The 24,886-nt window shown below is 38.4% G+C and overlaps 2 protein-coding genes across 4 annotated transcripts; both read left to right on the top strand.

Annotated features, from left to right (window-relative positions):
• The first annotated feature begins 1,821 nt into the window (after positions 1-1,821).
• On the top strand, positions 1,822-24,343 carry LOC113905290 (olfactory receptor 4A47-like). Of its 3 annotated transcripts, none has more exons than XM_027562331.1 (3): positions 1,822-1,909; positions 20,474-20,622; positions 23,234-24,343. In XM_027562331.1, exon 3 carries the CDS (start codon positions 23,278-23,280, stop codon positions 24,202-24,204), a length of 927 nt encoding a protein of 308 aa, XP_027418132.1. In that variant the 5' UTR covers positions 1,822-1,909; positions 20,474-20,622; positions 23,234-23,277; the 3' UTR covers positions 24,205-24,343. The 3 variants fall into 3 exon arrangements, with proteins under 3 accessions (XP_027418132.1, XP_027418131.1, XP_027418133.1); XM_027562330.1 differs by having other exon boundaries at positions 1,824-1,909; positions 20,463-20,622; XM_027562332.1 differs by lacking the exon at positions 1,822-1,909 and having other exon boundaries at positions 20,092-20,622.
• LOC113905288 (olfactory receptor 4A47-like) lies at positions 1,829-4,800 on the top strand. Its single transcript, XM_027562328.1, has 2 exons — positions 1,829-1,909; positions 3,214-4,800. Exon 2 carries the CDS (start codon positions 3,256-3,258, stop codon positions 4,183-4,185), a length of 930 nt encoding a protein of 309 aa, XP_027418129.1. The 5' UTR covers positions 1,829-1,909; positions 3,214-3,255; the 3' UTR covers positions 4,186-4,800.
• Positions 24,344-24,886: the final 543 nt, after the last annotated feature.

Below are 24,886 nucleotides of genomic sequence, written 5' to 3'. Positions count from 1 at the left end.
GGTGGCTATCATGCTATAGTTCATGTTCATATCATAAACCAAACTAGGGGACAAACTTGCATCTTATGCATTGGCAAGTCAATTTTTCATCACTGAGCCACCAGGAAAGCCCCTATCAGTTCAGTTCCATTCAGTCGCGTCCGACTCCTGGCGACCCCATGAACTGCAGCATGCCAGGCCTCCCTGTCCATCACCAACTCCTGGAGTCCACCCAAACCCATGTCTGTCAAGTTGGTGATGCCATCCAGCCATCTCATCCTCTGTCGTCCCCTTCTCCTCCTGCCGCCAAACCCTCCCAGCACCAGAGTCTTTTGAAATGAGTCAGCTCTTCGCATCAGGTGGCCAAAGGATTGGAATTTCAGCTTCAACATCAGTCCTTCTAGGGAACACCCAGGACTGATCTCCTTTAGGATGGACTGGTTGGATCTCCATGCAGTCCAAGGGACTCTCAAGTCTTCTGCAACATCACATTTCAAAAACATCAATTCTTTGGTGCTCGGCTTTCTTACAGTCCAACTCACACATCTGTACACGACTACTGGAAAAAGCATAGCCTTGACTAGATGGAACTTTGTTGACAAAGTCATGTCTTTGCTTTTTAATATGCTGTCTAGGTTGGTCACAACTTTCCTTCCAAGGAGTAATCATCTTTTAATTTCATGGATGCAATCACCATCTGCAGTGATTTTCGAGCCCCCCCAAAATAAAGTCTGACACTGTTTCCACTGTTTCCCCATCTATTTGCCATGAAATGATGGGACCAGATGCCATGATCTTTGTTTTCTGAATGTTGAGCTTTAAGCCAACTTTTACACTCTCCTCTTTCACTTTCATCAAGAGGCGCTTCAGTTCTTCTTCACTTTCTGCCATAAGGGTGCTGTCATCTGCATATCTGAGGTTATAGGTATTTCTCTTGGCAATCTTGATTCCAGCTTGTGCTTCTTTCAGCCCAGCATTTCTCATGATGTACTCTGCATATAAGTTAAATAAGCAGGGTGACAATATACAGCCTTGATGTACTCCTTTTCCTATTTGGAACCAGCCTGTTGTTTCATGTCCAGTTCTAACTGTTGCTTCCTGACCTGCATGCAGGTTTCTCAAGAGGCAGCTCAGGTGGTCTGATATTTCCATCTATTTAAGAGTTTTCCACAGTTTATTGTCATCACACAGTCAAAGGCTTTAGCATAGTCAATAAAGCTGAAATAGATGTTTTTCTGGAACTCTCTTGCTTTTTCGATGAACCCCCTATAGATGTTCTTTAAAACCTTTGAGGAAAATCCCACTGAATTAATTACACAAGAATCAGCCTTGGACACATTCCAAGACCCAGTGATAATTGCAGCTGGAAGGGGTGAAATAGCCTGTGATCTTCACCCCTAAAAGGAAGAAGATGCTATTCGCTTAGTAACTGCCATAAAATTTTAAGGTGGCTCATTCTTAGATTTATAGCTTGACTTAAAAGGAATCACAGGGAAGTCTTTCAAGATCTCAACTAGTTTGGTCATGTTAATATGACAGAGTGAAAAGAAGTGGACAGTCAAATACTATTTATATTTTTGAAGTTAGGAATAAAGAAGTTACTTTTGAACAATTTCCCTGCCAAATAACTAGTTGATTTCTTCTATGTGTATGTAGTATATGCTGGACATTTTGGTATATTTCCCAAAGCAATAAACTTGTTTTTCAGCATGTGCACCATGGAATTGCCTTCAAATAATCTACACTGCATTTAAAATGACCTGAATAATCAGAAGACTCCATGAAGCAAATGGATGGACAGTCAAATAAACTATATGCTCAAGTAATAGAGTGGCCTTTTGTCCTCTTTGTCAAACTGGATGAAAAATAATTCCAAGTGTTTCTGAGTAACTTCAAGTTATTCTTCAGGTTCTGAACAAGCCTCCAGAAGGTAAGACTAACGTTAAATAGTGGGAACCAAGCTGACAGTTGTGAGACCTTATTTCTTATATAAGAAAATAAATTACTTTACATTCAATCAAACAAATTCAATTCTAGGTATATGACTTAAAAACGTGTACTTGAGAAAATGAATTAGATATTCTGAACCTTAAGTTCTTCACTTATGAAATAAGGATTACACTTCTTGCTACTGTAAATATTAAGTGTGTTCTATTAAACTATGAGTGAGTGATTGGAATATACTGTAGGATTTTGGAGAAGTAGAGTGATGTTATCAGAAGAAGGTTCAAAAGGACTGTTTAGTTTGCAGCAGGAGAACTGACTTTTGAGGCCAGTATAAATGTGGAGAGACTTAGCAGGAGGCTGTTACTGTGCAACAGAAAGAAATTAAGAAATAGTGAATGATCAAATTTGTGATATATTCTGAAAGTAGGGTTAGTATGATTTATTTAAGTTTCATGAGAGTGACAAATGAGTAAAGAGCACTGAAATTTTGTTTCTGAACACTAACATGAAAATTATAATATTTAATGGGATAAATAAGGAATGCTCTTTAAATTATATTTAGAAAATGCTCATGTTTATTGTGGAGAATTTAGAAGTTATGTTTTATAAATATTAAATTGCTATTCAGTTGGATTTCAAAATTAGAGATGTTGCAAATAAACTTTTGAAATTTAGGGGAAAGGTAAGGCCTGGAGATACAAAATTAGACTGCTGCAGTCTAATTTATTGATCAAAAAAGGGAAATAACCACGTACAGACCAAAGAAGTGTCAGTGAGGTTAGAGACATTTCAGGACAAGGAATTCATCTATTCACACATTCATCTACCCACACTGATTATGTGTATTACCTTGAGTGTGTTTCATGTATTATACTTTGTGTCTTTATAAATGCTGCACCTTTTCATGGATTTATTTCTTTATACTTTCAATTATTTTTTACACTCATCTTAAGCATTACTTCCTCTTGAAAGACTTCTGTGACACTCACTTGATATACTCCTATATTCTGACTCCTCAGCCATGTGTGAATTTAATGCAACTTCATACATGTGTCAGGAATTTTATTTTTTTGTTGTTCCATGTCATATCACTGAGGTTAAACAACAAAAAAACAAAAAACAACTATGCCTTATTCCACTTGGTAATCAAAATTTCTATGACACATTAGACACAAATAGATGTTCTATTGACATTCTTCCAATGAATGAATAAATAAATAAAAATTCTTCTACATTTGAGCATTTTCCCCCTTTAAGTGTTATCCCTCTTTTTTTTTTTTTTTTAAGTAAACTGCTTTAGTATGTGAAGTAATCTCCTGTCCAGATTGGATGGAATCAAGAAATAATGTAATGTACTTTGTCCTTCTGGGCCTCACACAGAATCCAAAGGAGCAGAAAGTCCTTTCTGTTTTGTTCCTGTTCATCTACCTTTTGACTCTGGTGGGCAACCTTCTTATTATAGTGACTATAGCTGTCAGTGAGACCCTGAACTCACCGATGTACTTTTTTCTTGCTAGCTTATCCTGTATGGATGTCACTTACTCCACTTCTATCACTCCCAGATTGATTTCAGAGTTGTTATTTGGGGAAAAAAACATATCCTTTGAATCTTGCATGACCCAACTGTTTGCAGAGCACCTTTTTGCTGGATCAGGCGTCTTCCTTCTGCTGGTGATGGCCTATGACCACTATGTGGCCATCTGTAAGCCCTTGCACTACTTGGTGATCATGAAGCAGAGGGTGTGTGTTGGGTTGCTAGTGGTGTCCTGGGTTGGAGGTTTTCTGCACTCAGTAATTCAACTTAGCACTATTTATTGGCTCCCATTTTGTGGCCCAAATGTCATTGATCACTATATGTGTGACATGTACCCTTTATTGGAACTTATCTGTACTGACACCTATGTCACTGGCATCTTAGTGTTGGCCAATGGGGGACTGATCTGCACTATAGTGTTTCTGCTCTTACTCATCTCCTATGGAGTCATCCTGCACTCTCTGAAGAACCTGAGTCAGGAAGGGAGGCGGAAAGCCCTCCAGACCTGTGGTTCCCACATCACTGTGGTTGTCTGCTTCTTTGTTCCCTGTATTTTCATAAACGCAAGACCTGCTAAGACCTTCCCCATTGACAAATTATTGAGTGTGTTATATACAGTCATAAGTCCCATGCTGAACCCATTAATCTACAGTCTAAGAAACTCTGAGTTAACTAATGCTATGAAGAAGCTCTGGAGAAGAAACATCATATCTCATATTAAATAAGTACATCATCCACCACGAAGGGAGTCTTTTGACATCAGGGTCCATTTCCTTACAATGCAGAAGTCATTTTAAAATTTGATGCTGATTTCTCTTTTTTGCAAAAACTTTATTATAATTATAATTAAAGATAATTGTACAACTGTGCTGTTAAGACAGTTTTCCTCTCTATTAGAGTATGAAGCCTATAAATACCTATTTATCACTGTAGCTAGCAAGATTTAATGCCTATGCAGCAAGATAATAATACGTAATTAACTTGCAAGGTTACTATTATATAGTTACACTGATTTTTGATCATTTATGCTTTCATCTTTTTTACTCTTGTTCAGACACAGAGTAATTTTTATTTAAATTCTTGTCATTTAAGTGAGCTTGTTTATTTATATAACTTAAAAATTGTAATTTTATATAGATTGTTTTCTTTGCTATATTTGCATCACATTATGCGCCAAAAATTTAACTGAAATATTTTACTGTTTACAAGAAAATTCAAAGTAAAATATGAATTAATTAACAGCATATATGGAAACCAAACAATATAGGATTGAAAGAAAGTGAAATTTGCTCAGTCATGATGGACTTTTTGCAACACCATGGACTGTATAGTCCATGGAATTCACCAGGCCAGAATACTGGAGTGGGTAGCCTTTCCCTTCTCCAGGGGATCTTCCCAACCCAGGAAACAAACCCAGCTCTCCTGCATTGCAGGCAGATTCTTTACCAGCTGAGATACAAGGATAGCCCAAGAATACTGGAGTGGGTAGCCTATCCCTTCTCCAGTGGATCTTCCCACCCCAGAAATTGAACTGAGATCTCCTGCATTGCAGGCGGTTTCTTTACTAACTGAGCTATCAGAGAAGCCCAAACAATATAGGATTAAGTCTCAAATAAATTTCCAAATTTCTTATTTTTCTCCCAGCATTTTCTAGTCTTCATAAATGTAAACCCTAATTTTATTTATTAATTTTCATTTGGCAATAATCTTTGGAAGTGCAAATGTGTTTAACATACGGATGTTGTTACTTTCTTTGTATATAATCCTTGCTTTTACTATGCAATGTCTTGAAAAAATGTTTTTGTAGGAGTTTTTTATATATATATATATATCTTTATATATATATATCTATAAAGGTTATAAATCTCATAACCTTTCTTATGATGCACAATACTCCTCATAATTTTATATGATAAAATTAAAATTAATATGACCAGATCAGATCAGATCAGTCGCTCAGTCCTGTCCGACTCTTTGTGACCCCATGAATTGCAGCACGCCAGGCCTCCCTGTCCATCACCAACTCCCGGAGTTCACTCAGACTCACGTCCATCGAGTCAGTGATGCCATCCAGCCATCTCATCCTCTGTCGTCCCCTTGTCCTCCTGCTCCCAATCCCACCCAGCATCAGAGTCTATTCCAATGAGTCAACTCTTCGCATGAGGTAGCCAAAGTACTGGAGCTTCAGCCTCAGCATCATTCCCTCCAAAGAAATCCCAGGGCTGATCTCCTTCAGAATGGACTGGTTGGATCTCCTTGCAGTCCAAGGGACTCTCAAGAGTCTTCTCCAACACCACAGTTCAAAAGCATCAATTCTTTGGTGCTCAGCCTTCTTCACAGTCCAAGTCTCATATCCATATATGACCACAGGAAAAACCATAGCCTTGACTAGACGAACCTTTGTTGGCAAAGTAATGTCTCTGCTTTTGAATATGCTATCTAGGTTGGTCATAACATTGGCTGCTAAATTTTTCTATAACAAATAATTTTCCAATGAACATATGGTTTTGAGTATGTACAAATATAGTTCACAGGCATAGAATTGTAGCTATGGTATTTGAATTAGTGGTAAAGTAGTATATGCATTAAAAATATTGAAATTGATAGTTATTGCCAAACTACCATTCTTGAGGTTGTTCTAACAGCTACAGTCCTGTACACTGTCTGTGAGAAGTCTTTGTCCACATTCTCAAGACCAGTCACTGATAAATATTTATGATATCTGATTAAAGTTAATTTTACATTTTAACCACCACCCTTTTGATATAATTGAGTTTGGACTTTTCCCCATATGTTTAATTTGATTTGTATTTTTTTATTCTTTTGATGCTGAAGCTGAAGTTCCAATACTTTGGCCATTTGCTGTGAAGAACCCACTCACTAGAGTGTGTTATTAATTTTTGAGTTTTGATATTGAAATTCCAAATAACAATGCTAATTTGTATACTTAAAAAATAATTCTAATATATAGTGGAACTATGAACTTCCCTGATGGCTCAGCAGATAAAGAACCCTGCCTGCAATGCAGGAGACACAGGAGATGTGGATTCCATTCCTGGGTTTGGAAGATCCCTTGGAGGAAGGCATGGCAACCCACTACAGTACTCTTGCCTGAAAAATCCCATGGACAGATGAGCTTCATGGGACACAGTCCATGAGGTCACAAAGAATTGGACATGACTGAGTGACTGAGCAGGAGAAGGCAATGGCACCCCACTCCAGTACTCTTGCCTGGAAAATCCCATGGACGGAGGAGCCTGGTAGGCTGCAGTCCATGGGGTCGCGAAGAGTTGGACACGACTGAGCGACTTCACTTTCACTTTTCACTTTCATGCATTGGAGAAGGAAATGGCAACCCACTCCAGTGTTCTTGCCTGGAGAATCCCAGGGACTGGGGAGCCTGGTGGGCTGCCGTCTATGGGGTCGCACAGAGTCGGACACGATTGAAGCGACTTAGCAGCAGCAGCAGCAGAGTGACTGAGCACACAGCCCACACACATTGGAACTATATGTAACTTTGTTCTGTATTTCCAAGTCTCCTGTAAATGTGTTATCATACTTTCCTAATTTTAAAAATAAAATAGAAGGAAGGAAAAAAAAAAGATCTTTTTACCATTGCATATGTAACTAATATTTTCTGATTATATGTTTTTCTCTTTTTAAACTACTTGCAGCATCTTGATGAAAGTGAAAGAGAAGAGTGAAAAAGCCAATGCTATCTCAAAATGCATTCTGTGGCTGAGGGGCCTGGTGCAACTCTCTCTGTTTTCAGGCATTTCCTTTCTCTAATTAGAAACTTGCGAATAGGCATATAACTTCTTGCTAAAAACTAGCAAGGCGGCACTCTATCTGTCCCCTTCTGATGTCTGTGTCAGATTTCACTGTCTCTTTTATACTGTAATAAAACCTTGCTACACAAAAAGCTCCGAGTGATCAAGCCTTGTCTCTGGCCCTGGATCGAATTCCTCTCCTCTGGAGGCCACAAATCCCAGCGTCGTTACCTGCTTGTAGCAGCAACCTTTCAAAACCATCATACCATGAGTGACATGATGGTTTCACAGTACAGGAAGGAATGTGGCTTACTCTTCCAGGTATAGGAGCTATAGGATTGTCCTTGCAACCACCCAGATTCTCTTCATAGTGCTGCTGCCTGTCTGTGGCTCCCATGTCACAGACCATCCATGTGTAATCTAAACCCTTTATTGAAACTTGTCTGCATGGACTCTGTCACACCCTTGGCTTCTCTTGCTGCTAACAGTGGGTTCATTGATCTGTTGAATATTTTTGCCCTGGTGGTCTCCCATGTGGTCAGCCTGTGCTGCATAGAGGCTTATAGGTTGGAAGGGAGAGGCAAAGTCCTCTTCACCTGTGTCTTTCCCATCACTGTGGTCATTGTCATCTTTGTGCCCTGCTTATTTGCACTGAAGGCCTGGCTCATTTTATATCATGATAACTCCTTTGTTAAGCTTCTTAAACTTATTCATTCAGAAATTGAGAGGTGAAAAAAATGCTATGAGGAATTTTTGGAGAGAAAATGTGAGATTGGGAAATAATCATAACAATATGAAATGGCTTTGTATTTTAAATGGTGAATAGAAAATAAATACAATTTTATGGTGCAGGGCCAACTGAACATTGCTTATCAAAAGTATGGTGATTTTCACATATAAGTACTCAGGGGTAAGGTCCAGGCAGGAAATCACTAACCATTATGAAAATTGTATTTAAATTTACATATTGCCCAGTTCAGAATTCATTATGGTTCTGAGATTCCCTGGGTTTCCAGTGGTTGGGACTACAGACTTTCATCGCCTAGGGCTTAGATTCAGTCCCTGGTAAAAGTAGGATCCCACAATTCACATAGCATGACCAGAAACAAACAAGCAATAACAAGAAAAACATACAAATAAAAACTAGTTAACAAATAATCAAAAAAAGAGAAGTTGTTAGGATACAGTTATAGAGATTTTACTTTTTGAAATGCAAACATGTTTATTTTATTAAATACAATTTCTATTTAAGCTGTCGCTCTTCCACGTAGCACGGATTATTCCCTGTCACTCTGAGAGCAAACTCTTCCCAATCAGGGGTCCACCAGTCACTTTGGTGCCTTTCTTTGCAGCGTAGAGTTTAAGTTCAGTCTGTGGTGTATAATCCGTGTTGTGTATATTTCCACTGCTTTGAAGACAGGGATGTTCACTTTATAGCCCCCTCTTCGCCATTCATAACCAGGCAATCTGAACGCATCTAGAGGAGCACAACATCCTTCAAATATGTTTGCTAACTTACATCCAAAATCTGATTTTGAAACTTCAAAATAAAAAATTTGGATTTCATTTCTTTCTTTCTTTCCCAGGCTTGTTTGGGCCTCCTTTCTTTTTTGATGCATCCTGAGTACTTAAAACAGTGCCTAGTCCATAGTAGGTACTTAATATTTGCTTAATTGATTATAAAAATTTTGAGACTGACAAATATATGCTACTATATTTAAAGTACATAGTCAACAAGACATACTATATAACACAGGGAAATCTACTCACTATTTTGTAAAAACCTAAATGAAAAAAAATTGAGAAAAAATAGATACATAGATACAGGTGTGTGTGTATGTATACATATATACACACACACACATATATACATCTATCTAACTACCTATATTTATATATTTTGAATCACTTTGCAGTACACCTGCAACTAACACATTGTTAATCAACTATACTTAAATATAAACTAAAAATTTGAAACTAGAGGTTCTAACTTAATAGTTTGTCATTGGATTGACACGAAACCAAGTGTTAGGTGCTTAGTCATGTCCAACTTTGTGACTTCATAGACTATAGCCCACCACGCTGCTCTGTCCAGGGACTTTTCCAGGCAAGAATACTGGAGTGGGGTGCCATTTCCTTCTCTATTGGATTGACAGGTTTACCTCTTAAACAAATTACCCAAGTGTATCTGAAGCCAATGATATTTGCATATATTGGGGGCTATTGGGTTATTTGCCTATTGTACTCTGGTCCAGATTCACATCATAAATCAATTAATGAGGTGACTTTAGTTCTTAAATTTGTTTTTTAAATTATGGTCAACTGTACATAATAAATTTATATTTTCCACAGGACTGGAAAAGGTAAGTTTTTATTCCAATCCCAAAGAAGGGCAATACCAAAGAATGTTCAAATTACCACCCAGTTGCACTCATCTCACATGCTAGCAAATTAATCCCCCAAATTCCCCAAGCCAGGCTTCAATAGTATGTGAACTGTGAAATTCCAGATGTTCAAGCTGGATTTAGAAAAGGCAGAGGAACCAGAGATCAAATTGCCAACATCCGCTGGATCATTGAAAAAGCAAGAGAGTTCCAGAAAAACACGTACTGCTGCTTTATTGACAATGCCAAAGCCTTTGGCTTTGTGGATCACAAGAAACTGTGGAAAATTCTTCAAGAGATGGGAATACCAAACCACCTTACTTGCTTCTGAGAAATCTGTATGCAGGTCAGGAAGCAACCGTTAGAACCAGACATGGAACAAAGGATTGGTTCCTAATTGGGAAAGGAGGACATCAAGGCTATATATTGTCACCCTGCTTATTTAACTTATATGCAGAGTACATCATGAGAAAGTTGGGCTGGATGAGGCACAAGCGGGAATCAAGATTGCCAGGAGAAATATTAATAACCTCAGATATGCAGATGACACCACACTTATGGCAGAAAGTGAAGAAGAACTAAAGAGCCTCTTGATGAAAGTGAAAGACAGTAGTGAAAAAGTTGGCTTAAAGCTCAACATTAATTAGCTTCCAATTAAAACAAATAAATTAATTAAAAAATAAAAATAAAAAATTAATGAAACAAAGAAAAAAAAGATGTTCACAGTTGTGCCACTTACAAGAGTTAAAACAGCAGAAAAAACCTACATGTCTAATAAACAACTGCTTAAAGAAAAAAAAAAGAAAAAAACCTCAACATTTGAAAAACTAACATCATGGGATCGAATCCCATCACTTCATGGCAAATAAATGGGGGAAAAAAAGGAACAGGGAGAGACTTAATTTTTTTGGCTCCAAAATCACTGCAGATGGTGACTGCAGCCCTGAAATTAAAAGATGCTTATTCTTTGGAAGAAAATTATGACCAAGCCAGACAGCATATTAAAATGCAGAGACATTACTTTGCCAACAAAGGTCCATCTAGTCAAAGCTATAGTTTTACCAGTAGTCATGTATGCATGTGAGAGTTGGACAATAAAGAAAGCTGAGTGTCAACTATTGACGCTTTTGAACTATGGTATAGGAGAAGACTCTTGAGAGTCCCTTGGACTGCAAGGAGATCCAACCAGTCCATCCTAACGGAAATCAATCCTGAATATTCATTGGAAGGACTAATGCTGAAGCTGAAACTCCAATACTTTGACCCCCTGATGCAAAGAACTGACTCACTGGAAAAGACCCTGATGCTGGGAAAGATTGAAGGCGGGAGGAGAAGGGGATGACAGAGGATGAGATGGTTGTATAGCATTATCAACTCAACAGACATGAGTTTGAGCAAGCTCTGGGAATAGTGAACAGACAGGAATTGGGTGAGGGACACTGAAGCCTGGTGTGGAGCATTTCATGAGATTGCAAAGAGTCGGACATGACTGTGTGACTGAACTGAACTAAACTGTTACATAATAAAATTTACAATTTTCACCATCTTAAGGTGGTATTAATTTAATTAATGGTGTTGTATAAATGTTACTAATGTTTATCTTGAGAACTAGTCCAACTTCACACACTGAAAGTCCACAACTATTAAAGAAAATTTCCCATTTTCACTCACAGAGACCCAGGCAACCTCCCTTCTACTTTGTATTAATCTATTTTATTTGTCTCAGTCAGTTGGAATCATACAAAATCTGCTTTTGTGTGTGTGTGTGTGTGTGTGTGACTGCCTTTTTCAATTAATGTCATATAAAACCCTTTTTCCATTAAATGTTCCTGACACCCTTGTTGAAATTTATTAAATATTAGAGATTATTATTTAGAGATTTATTTCTAGGCTGTCTATTATATTTCATTAATCTGTTATTCATCTTTGTTTCAATATGGGTGCTGTGATTACTATAGCTTTGTAGCTTGTTTTAGAATGTGGAAGTATGACATCTCTAACTTCATTTTCAATATTGCTTTGGCAATTTGTAGTCCTTGAGATTCCATATGAATTTTAGCATGGATTTTTCTATTTTTTCTAAAAATATTTTTGGTGTTTTGATAGAGATTGCACTATATTTTATATCATGAGGTAGTATTAATTTCTTAATACTGTTAAATATTCCAGCTCATAAATGTCTTCCCATATATGTGTGTGTTCTATAATATCTCTGAGTAATGCTTATAGTTTTCAATTGACAAGACTATTGTCTCCTTGGTTAAGCTTACTCTTAACTATTTTATTCTTTCTGATGTTGTAGTGGAATTATTTCCTTAATTTCTCCTTGAGTTGTTTATGATCATATAAACTTTCACATCATTTCACAAAAATACTTTCAATAAGCTGCAAATAGGAGTGTAACTCAACATGATACTGTCCAAATATGAGAGATCCACAGCTAATACACTCACATTTAAAAGTTTATAGCTTCCCATTAAAATCTGGAACAGAATGAGCAGGCACATATTTTTTAATATAGTACTTACATATAATTTTATATGAACATTTTAGAGTTTTCCAAGTACAGCCCTTGTGAGGTACTTTTGTTTTTCTTTTGCTTTTAAGTTTTGGTGGTGATATTTATTGGGATTGAATTGAATACATAGATAATGTTGGGGAATAAATTGTTATCTTTTCAATTATTTTCCTATCCAAAAATATGCAGTATTCTTGAACTTCTTAAGTATATATTATACTTTAAATGTAAGTCTTGTGCGGTTCTAGTTTACTGTTAATTCTATGACACCACCCTTATGGCAGAAAGTGAAGAAGAACTAAAGAGCCTCTTAATGAAAGTGAAAGAAGAGAGTGAAAAAGTTGGCTTAAAGCTTAACATTCAGAAAACGAAGATCATGGCATCCGGTCCCATCACTTCATGGCAAATAGATGGGGAAACAGTGGCAACAGTGTCAGACTTTATTTTTCTGGGCACCAAATTCACTGCAGATGGTGATTGCAGCCATGAAATTAAAACATGCCTACTCCTTGGAAGGAAAGTTATGACCAACCTGGACAGCATATTAAAAAGCAGAGACATTACTTTGTCAACAAAGGTCTGTCTAGTCAAGGCTATGGTTTTTCCAGTGGTCATGTGTGGTTGTGAGTGTTGGACTCTAAAGAAAGCTGAGTGCCGAAGAATTGATGCTTTTAAACTGTGGTGTGAAGACTCTTGAGAGTCCCTTGGACTGCATGGAGATCCAACCAGTCCATCCTAAAGGAGACCAGTCCTGGGTGTTCACTGGAAGGACTGATGTTGAAGCTGAAACTCCAATCCTTTGGCCACCTCATGCGAAGAGCTGACTCAGTTGAAAAGACCCTGATGCTGGGAAAGATTGAGGGTAGGAGGATAAGGGGACGACAGAAGATGAGTTGGTTGGATGGCATCGCTGACTCAATGGACATGGGTTTGGGTGGACTCTGGGAGTTGGTGATGGACAGGGAGGCCTGGTGTGTTGTGGTTCATGGGGTCACAAAGAGTCAGACATGACTGAGTGACTGAACTGTACTGAACTAAGCATTTATATTTTTGTTGCTTTTAAGGAGGCAATCTCTTTTTTTTATATTTTCCTTTTTAAAATTTTTTAAAATGTGGATCATTTTTAAAGTCTTCATTGAATTTCTTACAACATTTTTATAATATTGCATCTGTTGTATGTTTTGGTTTTTTGGCCGCGAGTCATGTGGGATCTTAACTCCCCAACCAGGGATTGAACTTGCATCCCAATGCTTTGAAAGGTGAAGTTTCAACTACTGTACCACCTGGGAAGACCTTATACTAAATAGGGTCTATTTACTTATTTCCTGTGTATGGATTGGCTGGGAGCTTCCCAGGTGACTCAGTAGAAAAGAATCTGCCTGCCCATGCAGGAGAAATAAGAGGAGTGGGTTCAATTTCTGGGTTGGGAAGATCCCCTGGAGAAGGGAATGGCAACTCACTCCAAAATTTTTGCCTGGAATATCGCATGGGCGATGAACATGGTGGGTTGCAGTCCATGTGGTCACGAAGAGTTGAACATGCCTGAACATACACACACAGGGACCGGATATGGATTTTTTATTTATCAGGTGGCTGAGGTACTCCTGACCTCTTTTAATAATTTAACAGTTTTTTTTTTTAAATTGGAGGATAATTTCTTTACAATGTAGTGTTGGTTTCTGCCATACATCAGCATGAATCAGCCATAGGTATATGTACGTCCCCTCCCTCATGAATCTCCTTCCTACTGCCTGCCCCATTCTACCCCTCTAGGCTCTCACAGAGCACCAGGTTGAGCTCCCTGTATTACACAGCAATTTTCCATTAGCAATCTATTTTATATATTGTAATGTATATGCTTCAATGTTACTCTCTCAATTCGTCCCACCCTCTTCATCCTCCACTGTATCCACCTCTATTGCAGTCTTGCAGATAGGTTCGACAGTACCATTTTTCTAGGTTCCATATATATGCATTATTATTATACAATATTTTTCTCTTTCTGACTTACTTCATGTTGTATAATGGGCTCTAGGTTAATCCACCTGAAGTGAGATAATTTTATCTATGGATTTTTATTTAGTTTTGCTTTCTGTAACAGTGCTTCTAATGGCAGCTTCTTCCTACCCTTTCAATCACAGCTTAAACATCACCTTTTCAGTTCATTTCAGTTCAGTCACTCAGTCATGTATGACTCTTTGTGATCCCATGGACTGCAGCACGCCAGGCTTCCCTGACCATCACCACCACCCAGAGCTTACTCAGACTCATGTCCATTGAGTTGGTAATGCCATCCAACCATCTCATCCTCTGTTGTCCCCTTCTCCTCCCTCCTTCAATCTTTCCCAGCATCAGGGTCTTTTGAAGGTAGTCAATTTTTCCCATAAGGTGGCCAAAGTATTGGAGCTTCAGCTTCAGCATCAGTCCTTCCAATTATTCAGGACTGATTTCCTTTAGGATTGACTGGTTTGATCTCCTTGCAGTCCAGTAGACTCTCAAGAGTCTTCTCCAACACTACAGTTCAAAAGCATCAATTCTTTGGTGCTCAACTTTCTTTATAGTCCAACTCTTACATCCATACATGACTATTGGAAAAACCATAGCTTTGACTAGATGGACTGGTTTGTTGGCAAAGTTATGTTTCTGCTTTTTAATGTGCTGTCTAGGTTGGCCATGGCTTTTCTTTTAAGGAGTAAGCATCTTTTAATTTCATGGCTGCAGTCACCATCTGCAGTGATTTTGGAGCACCCAAAAATACAGCCTTGTCTAACTAAATGAAACCATGAGCCATGCTGTGTAGGGCTACCCAAGATGGACAGGTCATGGTGGAGAGTTCTGACAAACTGTGGTCTACTTGAGAAGGGAATGGCAAACCACTTCAGTATTCTTGCCTTGAGAACCCCATGAACAGTATGGAGTGTTAGGTCCACGAGTCAAGGTAAACTGGGTGTGGCCATGCAGGAGATGACAAGAGTGAACATTGACATCTTAGGAATCAGTGAACTAAAATGGATGAGAATGGGCACATTTACTTAAGATGACCATTATACCTGCTATGTTGGGCAAAAATTCCTTAGAAAAAATGGAGTAGCCTTCATAGTCATCAAAAGGGTCTGAAATGCAGTATTTTGGTGCAATCTCAAAAAAGACAGAATGATCTCAGTTCATTTCCAAGGCAAACCATTTAACATCACAGTAATCAAAACCTATGCGCCAACCACTAATGCTGAAGACATTGAGGTCAAATGGATCTGTGAAGACCTACAAGAACGTTTGGAATTAACACCCAAAAAAAAAAAAAAAAAAAAGATTTCCTTTTTATTATAGGACATTGGAATGCAAAGGTAGGAAGTCAAGAGATACCTGGAGAAACAGCAAAGTTTGGTCTTGGAGTACAAAATGAAGCAGGGCAAAGGCCAACAGAGTTTTGCCAAGAGAACCAACTGGTAATAGCAAACTCCCTCTTCAACAGCACAAGAGAAGACTCTACATATGGACATCACCAGATGGTCAATACCAAAATCAGATTGATTATATTCTTTGCAGCCAAAGATGGAAATGTTCTATACAGTCAGCAAATAGAGCAGGAGCTGACTGTGGCTCAGATTATAAGCTCCTTCTAGCAAAGTTCATACTTACATTGAAGAAAGTAGGGAAAACCACTAGACCATTCAGGTTTGACCTAATCAAATCACTTATGATTATACAGTGGAAATGGCAAATACACTCAAGGGATTAAATCTCATAGACAGAATGTTTGAAGAACTATCAACAGAACTTTGTAACACTACCCAGGAGGTGGTGACCGAAACCACCCCCAAGAAAAAGAAATGCAACAATGCAAATTGGTTATCTGAGGAGGCCTTACAAATAACGGAGAGAAGAAGAAACATGAAAGTAAAAGGAGAAAGGGAAAGATATACCCAACTGAATACAAAGTTTGAAAGAATAGCAAGGAGAGATAAGAAAGCTTTCTTAAGTGGACAATGCAAATAAATAGATTTAAACAATAGAGTAGGAAAGACTAGATATTTCTTCTAAAAAGTTGAAGATACCAAAGGAACTTTGCATGCAAGGACAGGCACAATAAAGGACAGAAATGGTATCGACCTAAAAGAAGCAGCAGATATTAAGAGATGGCAAAAATATGCAGAAAAAATGTACAAAAAAAGGTTTTCATGACCCAGATATCCATGATGGTCTGGTCACTCACCTGAAGCAGATATCCTGGAGTATGAATTCAAGTGGTCCTTAGGAAGCATTACTATGGACAGAGCTGAGGGGGAGGGGGTGAAAAAATTCCAGCTGAGCTACTTCAAATCCTAAAAGATGATGGTGTTTAAGTTGCTGTATTCAATAAGCCAACAAATCTGAAAAACTTAGCAATGGCCACAGGACTGGAAAAGGTCAGTTTTTGTACCATCAATCCCAAAGAATGTTCAAACTATTGTAAAACTGTGCTCATTGCACATGTTAGCAAGGTAGTGCTCAAAATCCTTCACTAGGCTTCAACAGTATGGGAACCAAGAAATTTCAGAAATACAGTGTGGATTTAGAAAAGCCTGAGGAAGTAGTGATCAAATTGCCAACATCCATTGGATCATAGAAAAGGCAAGAAATTCATAAAAACATCAGCTTCATTGACTACACTTGAGCCTTTCACTGCATAGATCACAATAAGCTATGGAAAATTCTTAGAGTTGGGAATACCAGACTGCCTTACACAGCTTCTGAGAAACTGTATGCAGGTCTAGAAGCAGCAGTTAGAATTCAACATGGAACAGTAGACTGGTTCCAAATGGGAAAGGAGTATGCCAAGGCTGTATATTGTCACCCTGCAATTTAACTTCTTTGCAGAGTGTTGTTGTGGTTTTCAGTCACCCAGTCATGTCCGACTCTTTGTGACTCCATGGAATGCAGCATGACAAGCCTCCCCTGTCCCTCACATTCTCTTGGAGTTTCCCCAAGTTAATGTTCATTGCATCTGTGATGCCATCCAGCCATCTCATCCTCTGACATCCTCTTCTACTTTTGCCCTCTGTCTTTCCAGCATCAGGGACTTTTCCAGTGAGTCATCTGTTTGTGTCAGATGATGAAACTCCTGGAGCTTCAGCTTCAGCATTAGTCCTTATAGTGAATATTCAGGGTTTACCTTCCTTAAGATAGACTGGTTTGATCTTCTTGCTGTTCAGGGGACTTTCAAGAGTCTTCTCCATCACCACACTTTGAAGGCATCAATTCTTTGGTGTTCTGCCTTGTTTATGGTCCAGCGGTCCAGCTCTCACAATGGTACATGACCACTGGAAAGACCATAGCCTTGACTATCTGGACCTTTGTCAGCAGAGTAATGTCTCTGATCTTCAACACACTAGCTAGGTTTGTCATAGCTTTCCTGCCAAAAAGCAGTCATCGTTTGATTTCATGGCAGCAGTACTATCCACAATGATTTTGGAGCCCAAGAAGAGGATATCTGTCACTGCTTCCACCTTCTACCCATCTATTTGCCATGCAGTAATGGAGCCAGATGACACGATCTTAGTTTTTTAATATTTAGTCTGAAGCTGACTCTTTCACTCTCCTGCTTCACTATGCAGAGTTCAGTTCAGTCGCTCAGGTGTGTCCGACTCTTTGCAACCCCATGGAATGCAGCATGCCAGGCTTCCCTGTCCATCACCAACTCTGGGAGCTTACTCAAACTCATGTCCATTGAGTTGGTGATGGCTTCAAACATCTTATCCTGTTTCATCCCCATCTCCTCCCATCTTCAATCTTTCCTAGCAACAGTGTCTTTTCCAATGAGTCAGTTCTTCACATCAGGTGGCCAAAGTATTGGAGTTTCAGCTTTAGCATCAGTCCTTCCAATGAATATTTAGGACTGATTTCCTTTAAGATTGACTGGTTGGATCTCCTTGCAGTCTAAGGGACTCTCAAGAGTTTTCTCCAACACCACAGTTCAAAAACATCAATTCTTTGGCTTGCAGCTTTCTTTATAGTCCAACTCTCACATCGATACATGACTACTGGAAAAACCATATCTTTGACTAGATGGACTTTTGTCTGCAAAATAATGTCTCTGCTTTTTAATTTGCTGTCTACGTTGGTTATAGCTTCTTCCAAGGAGCAAGTGTCTTTTAATTTCATGGCTGCAGTCACCATCTGCAGTGATTTGTGAGACCAAGAAAATAAAGTCTCTCAATAATTCCATTGTTTCCCCATCTATTTGCCATGAATTGATGGGGCCAGATCCCAAGATCTTAGTTTTATGAATGTTGAGTTTTAAGCCAGCTTTTTCACTCTCCGCTTTCACTTTCGTCAACAGGCTTTTCAGTTTCTCTTCTCTTTCTTCCATAAACATGGAGTCATCTGTATGTCTGAGGTTATATATTTCTCCTGGCAATCTTGATTCTACCTTGTGCTTCATCCAGCCAGGCATTTTGCATGATGTACTCTGCATAGAAGTTAAATAAGCAGGGTTACAATATACAGCCTTGATGTACTCCTCTCCCAAATTTGAAACAGTCTGTTGTTACATGTCCAGTTCTAACGGTTGCTTCTTGACCTGCATACAGATTTCTCAGGAGGCAAGTAAGGTGGTCTGCTATTCCCATCTCTTGAAGAATTTTACACAGTTTTTTGTGTTCGACACAGTCAAAGTCTTTGGCATAGTCAATAAAGCAGAAGTATATGTTTTTCTGGAACTCTCTTGGTTTTTTGATGATCCAACAAATGTAGTCAATTTGATCTCTGGTTCCTCTGCCTTTTCTAAATCCAGCTTGAACATCTGGAAGTTCACGGTTCACGTATTGTTGAAGCCTGGCTTGGAGAATTTCGAGCATTACTTTGTTAGCGTGTGAGATGAGTCCAAGTATGTGGTAGTTTGGACATTCTTTGGTATTGCCTTTCTTTGGGATTGGAATGAAAACAGCTTTTCCAGTCCTGTGGCCACTGCCGAATATTCCAAATTTGCTGGCATATTGAGTGCAGCACTTTCACAGCTCTTTAACAGTCATCTTTTGGGTCTTGAAATAGCTCACCTGGCATTCCTTCACCTCCACTAGGTTTGTAGTGATGCTCTCTAAGGCCCACTTGACTTTGGACTCCAGGACGTTTGGCTATAGCTGAGTGATCACACCATTGTAATTATCTGGGTCATAAAAATCTTTTTTGTATAGTTCTTCTGTGTATTCTTGACATATTTCTTAATTCCAAAGGAAATAGCTAGTTCCAAAGAATAGCAAGGAGAGATGAGAAAGCCTTCCTAAGTGATCAATGCAAAGAAATAAAGGAAAATAGTAGTATGAAAATGACTAGAGATCTCTTTAAAAAATTAGAAATACCAAGGGAATATTTCTTGAAAAGATGGGCACAATAAAGGACAGAAATGTTTTGGACCTAACAGAAGCAGAAGATATTAAGAAAATGTGGCAAGAATGCACATAAGATCTACACAAAAAAGATCTTAACAAACAAGGTAACCACGATGGTGAATTTAAAATTAGCTACTGTATATTTTATTTTAAGGCATTTAACTGTGTTTTCTGATGTAACTTTCATACATCTAACCAAAATTTAAGGTGATTAAATTACATCTTAAATAAAAGGACAGAAAATCATGCTATGGCAGGTGGGAAAGTACATAACATGTCTGTTCACTGGAGTAAAATGACTGGGTTTTTATATTAATCTTGATTGTCTTTAGTCTCATGGTGATTCTTTTTTTCTCATGAAGTTCTCATTCTCATGAAGTTTTTTTCCCATGTTGGACATTTCTGACATGAATTATGTGACTTGTCCTATTAAAATCTTTACATATAGATGATCTTTAAAAACTTTGGGGAAAGTCCCAGTGAATTAATTAAATAGGAATCAGTCTTGGACATATTCCAGTTCCAAGACTCAATGATAATTGCAGCTGGAAGGGATGAAATATCCCATGATCTTCACCCCTAAGGGTGCTATCCACTTAGTAACTGGCATCAGTTTTTCCTGAGGTCTTTTCTTAGACTTAAAGTACGACTTAAAAAAAAAAAAATCACAGGAATATCTTTCAAAATCTTAGGTCAACTAATCTGGCCATGTTAGCATGACAGAATGAGAAGGGCTAAACAACAAAATGCTACTTTTTTTTTTTTTTCCAAAATTGGTCTAAAGAAGTACTTGTAAAAAATTTTCCTGGGAAATGGCTACTTGATATCTTCTATGTATATATAGGATTTCTTGGTCATTTTGATAAATTTCTAATCTGATAAACTTTTGTTTCTCTGTATGCACCCTGGAATTCCTTTCAAATAATCTACACTGCACATAAAAATGACTTGAATAATCATGAGACTCCATGAAGAAAATGGACAGACAGCCAAATGAAATCAGATTTATCCTCAAATAATAAGGAAGCCTTTTGCCCTCTGTTGTCAAACTGGATGAAAAATAATTCTTAGTGTATATGAGTAACTTAAAGGCATTGTTCAGATTCTGAAGAAGCCTCTAAAGGTAAGACTAATGGTAAATCATGGGAACAAGACTCACAAGTGTGGGATGTTCTTTATTGTAAAAAAAAGTATATTACTTTGGAATCAATCAAACTTAGATTCAGTTCTAGATGTAACCCTTAAAAATATGTGATTGTGGAAAATGAATGAGATATTCTGAGCATTAGTTTCTTCCATTATAAAATGGGAATTCCAGTTCTTGTTACTCTAAACATAAAATGTGATACATTAAACTATGAATCTGTGATTGGAATATACGGTTAAAACTTTTCAGGTGCAGGATGATGTCATCAGAATAAAATTTAAAAGGACAATTTGGGCTGCTTCAGGAGAATCATCTTTTGGAGGCCAGAATAAACATGGAGACATTTGGCTACTGCAGTAGACCAGGAAGAAATTAAGAAGTAGGGTATGATCAAACGTGATATATTTTGAAAATCGAATAAATAGGAATTATTAAATTTTTATGAGTGTATCAATGAGTGAAGAGTATTGAAATTTTTGTCTGAACAATAACATGGAAAATAATAAGATTTAATAGACAAATAGGGAGCACCTGTTTAAATTTTGTATAGGGAATTCTTATATTTATAGTAGAACTTTTAAAAGTTAGCTTTATTAGTACTACATTGCCATTAAACTATGCTAAAATTAGAGATGTTGCATATCAGTTCAGCTGCTCAGTCATATCCCACACTGCGATCCCATGGACTGCAGCATGCCAGGCCTCCCTGTCCATCACCAAATCCCAGAGTTTATTCAAACTGATGTCCATTCAGTTGGTGATACTAAGAAACCATCTCATCCTCTGTCATCCCCTTCTCCTCCACCTTCCATCTTTCCCAGCATCAGGGTCTTTTCCAATGAGTCAGTTCTTCACATCAGGTGGCGAAAGTATTGGAGTTTCAGCTTCAGCATCAGTCCTTCCAGTGAATATTCAGGACCAATTTCCTTTAGGATGGACTGGTTGGATCTCCTTGCAGTCCCATGGACTCTCAAGAGTCTTCTCCAAAACCACAGTTCAAAAGCACCAATTCTTTAGTGCTCACCTTTCTTTATAGTCCAACTCTCACATCCATATATGACTACTGGAAAAACCATACCTTTGACTAGACAGATCGGTTTGTTGGCAAATTTATGTCCCTACTTTTTAATATGCTGTCTAGGTTGGTCACAATTTTTCTTCCAAGGGGCAAATGTCTTTTAATTTCATGGCTGCAGTCACCATCTACAGTGATTTGGGAGCCCCAAAATAAAGTTTGTCACTGTTTCCACTGTTTCCCCCTCTACTTGCCATGAAATTATGGGACTGGATGCCATGGTCTTAGTTTTCTGAATGTTGAGTTTTAAGCCAACTTTTTCACTCTACTCTTTCATTTTCATCAGGAGGCTCTATAATTCTTCACTTTCTGCTTTAAGGGTGGTATCATCTGCATATCTGAGGTTATTGATATTTCTCCCAGCAATCTTGATTCCAGCTTGTGCTTCATTCAGTCTGGTGTTTCTCATGATGTACTGTTCATATAAGTTAAATAATCAGGGTGAATTCAGCCTCATTGCGTACACATGTTTGAAAATTAGGGGAGAAACAGGGGCTGACCCAAAATTAGACTGTTGCAGCATTGTCAGAAAAAGGGAAATATCCACCTAAAGACCTAAGTGTCAGTGAGGTTTGAGACAATTCAGGACAAGGATCTTCTGTCCACAGTTTGATCTACCTACATTGTAAATTACCTGAAATGGGTCTATTTTATTATACTTTCTGACTCTATAAATGATGCACTTTTTCATGGAATTCTCTCCCATCTATTTTATACTTTCAATTTTTTTTTTAAAACTCAACCAAAGTGTTGCTTCCTCCAGGAAGCCTTCTTTGATTACAGTTTGATATACTCCTAAAGTGAAGGAAAGTGAAAGTGAAGTTTCAGTCATGTCCGACTCTTTTCGACCCCATGGTCTGTAGCCTACAAGGCTCCTCCATCCATGGGGTTTTCCAGGGAAGAGTACTGGAGTGGGTTGCTATTTCTTTCTCCAGGGGATCTTCCTGACGCAGAGATCAAAGCCGGGTCTCCCTCACTGTAGGCAGATGCTTTTACCATCTGAGGCACCTATGATCCTAAGCACTGTTTGATATTCATTAAAAAAACACAAAAAACAAAACAGTTGCTCAGTCATGTCTGAGTCTTTGTGACTGCTTGGACTATACTTTGCCAGGCTCCTCTCTCCATGGAATTTTCCAGGCAAGATAATGGAGTGCATTGCCATTTCCTTCTCCAGTGGATATTAACAATCCTGGAATCAAACCTAGGTCTCCTGTACTGTGAGCAGATTCTTTACCATCTGGGCACCAGAGAAGCCAAATATTGATGGCATATGTAACTTGGGTCTGGAATTGTCTGATCCCTTGTTATGCACCATATCACTGGGGGAAAGAAACTATGCTGTTCTCAACTTGTAATCAAAATGTCCATGACATATGGACACAAATAGATGTTCTATATACATTCTTCAAGAGAATGTGTAAATAAACAATTGTACATGTAAGTGTTTTCCCCTTTAAGTGCTTTTTTTCCCCCAGTATAAGTGGTTTTTTTTTTTCCATTGTCTTTTAGACCAACTGCTTCTAATACCTGAACTCAGCTTCTGTCCAGACTGGATGGAACCAAGGAACAATGTAACTTACTTTGTCCTCCTGGGCCTCACAAAAAATCCAAAGGAACAGAAAGTACTTTCTGTTATGTTCTTGTTCTTCTATATTTTGACTCTGATGGGCGACCTGGTCATTATTATGAATATAACTGTCAGTAAGACCCTGAACTCACCGATGTACTTTTTTCTTGCTAGCTTATCATTTATTGATGTCACTTATTCTTCTTGTATTACCCCTAGAATGATTTCAGACTTGTTCTTAGGGGAAAAGATCATATCATTTGAATCTTGCATGACCCAGCTGTATACAGAGCACTTTTTTGGTGGATCAGAGATCATCCTGTTGGTGATGGCCTATGACTGCTATGAGGCCATCTGTAAGCCTTTGCATTATTTGGTGATCATGAGGCAGAGGGTATGTGCTGTGTTGCTAGTGGTGTCCTGGGTTGGGGGTTTTCTGCAATCAGCAACTCAGCTTAGCACTGTTTGTGGGCTCCCATTCTGTGGCCCAAATGTCATTGATCACTTTATGTGTGACACGTTCCCTTTACTTAGACTCGTGTGTACTGACACCTATCTCATTGGCATCTTAGTGCTGGCCAATGGAGGGCTGATCTGCACTCTTGGCTTTCTGCTCTTACTTGTCTCCTATGGAGTCATCCTGCACTCTCTAAAGAACCTGAGTCAGGAAGGGAGGCGGAAAGCCCTCCAGACCTGGGGTTCCCACATCACTGTGGTTATCTGCTCCTCTGTTCCCTCTATATTTGTAAAGGCAAGACCTGCTAAGACCTTCCCCATTGACAAATCATTGAGCGTGTTTTATACAGTCATAAGTCCCATGCTGAACCCATTAATCTACAGTCTAAGAAACTCTGAGTTAACTAATGCTATGAAGAAGGTCTGGAGAAGGAACATCATATCTCATTTTAACTAAGTGTATTAATTACTATGAAAGGAATCATTTGACATCAGGGGACATTTCCTTTGAATGCAGAAGTCATTTTGTGCTTAGTCACTCAGTCATGTCCAGCTGTTTGCAACTGCATGGACTGTAGCCTGCCAGGCTCCTCTGTCCATGGAGATTCTCTAGACAAGAATACTGGAGTGAATTGCCTTGCTCTCCTCCATGTGATCTTCTCAACCCAGCGATCAAACCCAGGTCTCCCCCATTGCAGGCAGATTCTTTACAATATTAGCCACCAGGGAAGCCATTTTACAATTTGATTCTGATTTCTCTTTCTTCAACAAGTTTATGATAATCATAATTAAAGATTGCAGTTATACATCTGTGCTATTAATAACAGTTTTCCTCCTTACTAGAATGTAAGGTCTATAATTACTTGTATATAACTGTACCCAGCATGGTATAAAACCTATATAGCAAAAAAAAAAAAAAAATGTATAATGAATTCATGAGAAAATTATTGCACTGATTTTTAACTAATTTATGTATGCTCAGTCGCTTCAGTCATGTCTGAATCTATGTGACCCTACAGACTGTAGCTCATCAGGCTCCTCTGTTCATGGAATTCTCCAGGCAAGAATACTGGAGTGGGTTGCCATGCCCTCCTCCATGCGATCTTCCTGACCTAGGGATTGAACTGGCATCTCTTATG

Source organism: Bos indicus x Bos taurus, chromosome 15 (assembly GCF_003369695.1).
Source record: "Bos indicus x Bos taurus breed Angus x Brahman F1 hybrid chromosome 15, Bos_hybrid_MaternalHap_v2.0, whole genome shotgun sequence".
Classification (NCBI taxonomy): domain Eukaryota; kingdom Metazoa; phylum Chordata; class Mammalia; order Artiodactyla; family Bovidae; genus Bos; species Bos indicus x Bos taurus.
This window is presented reverse-complemented; position numbering and strand designations above follow the sequence as displayed.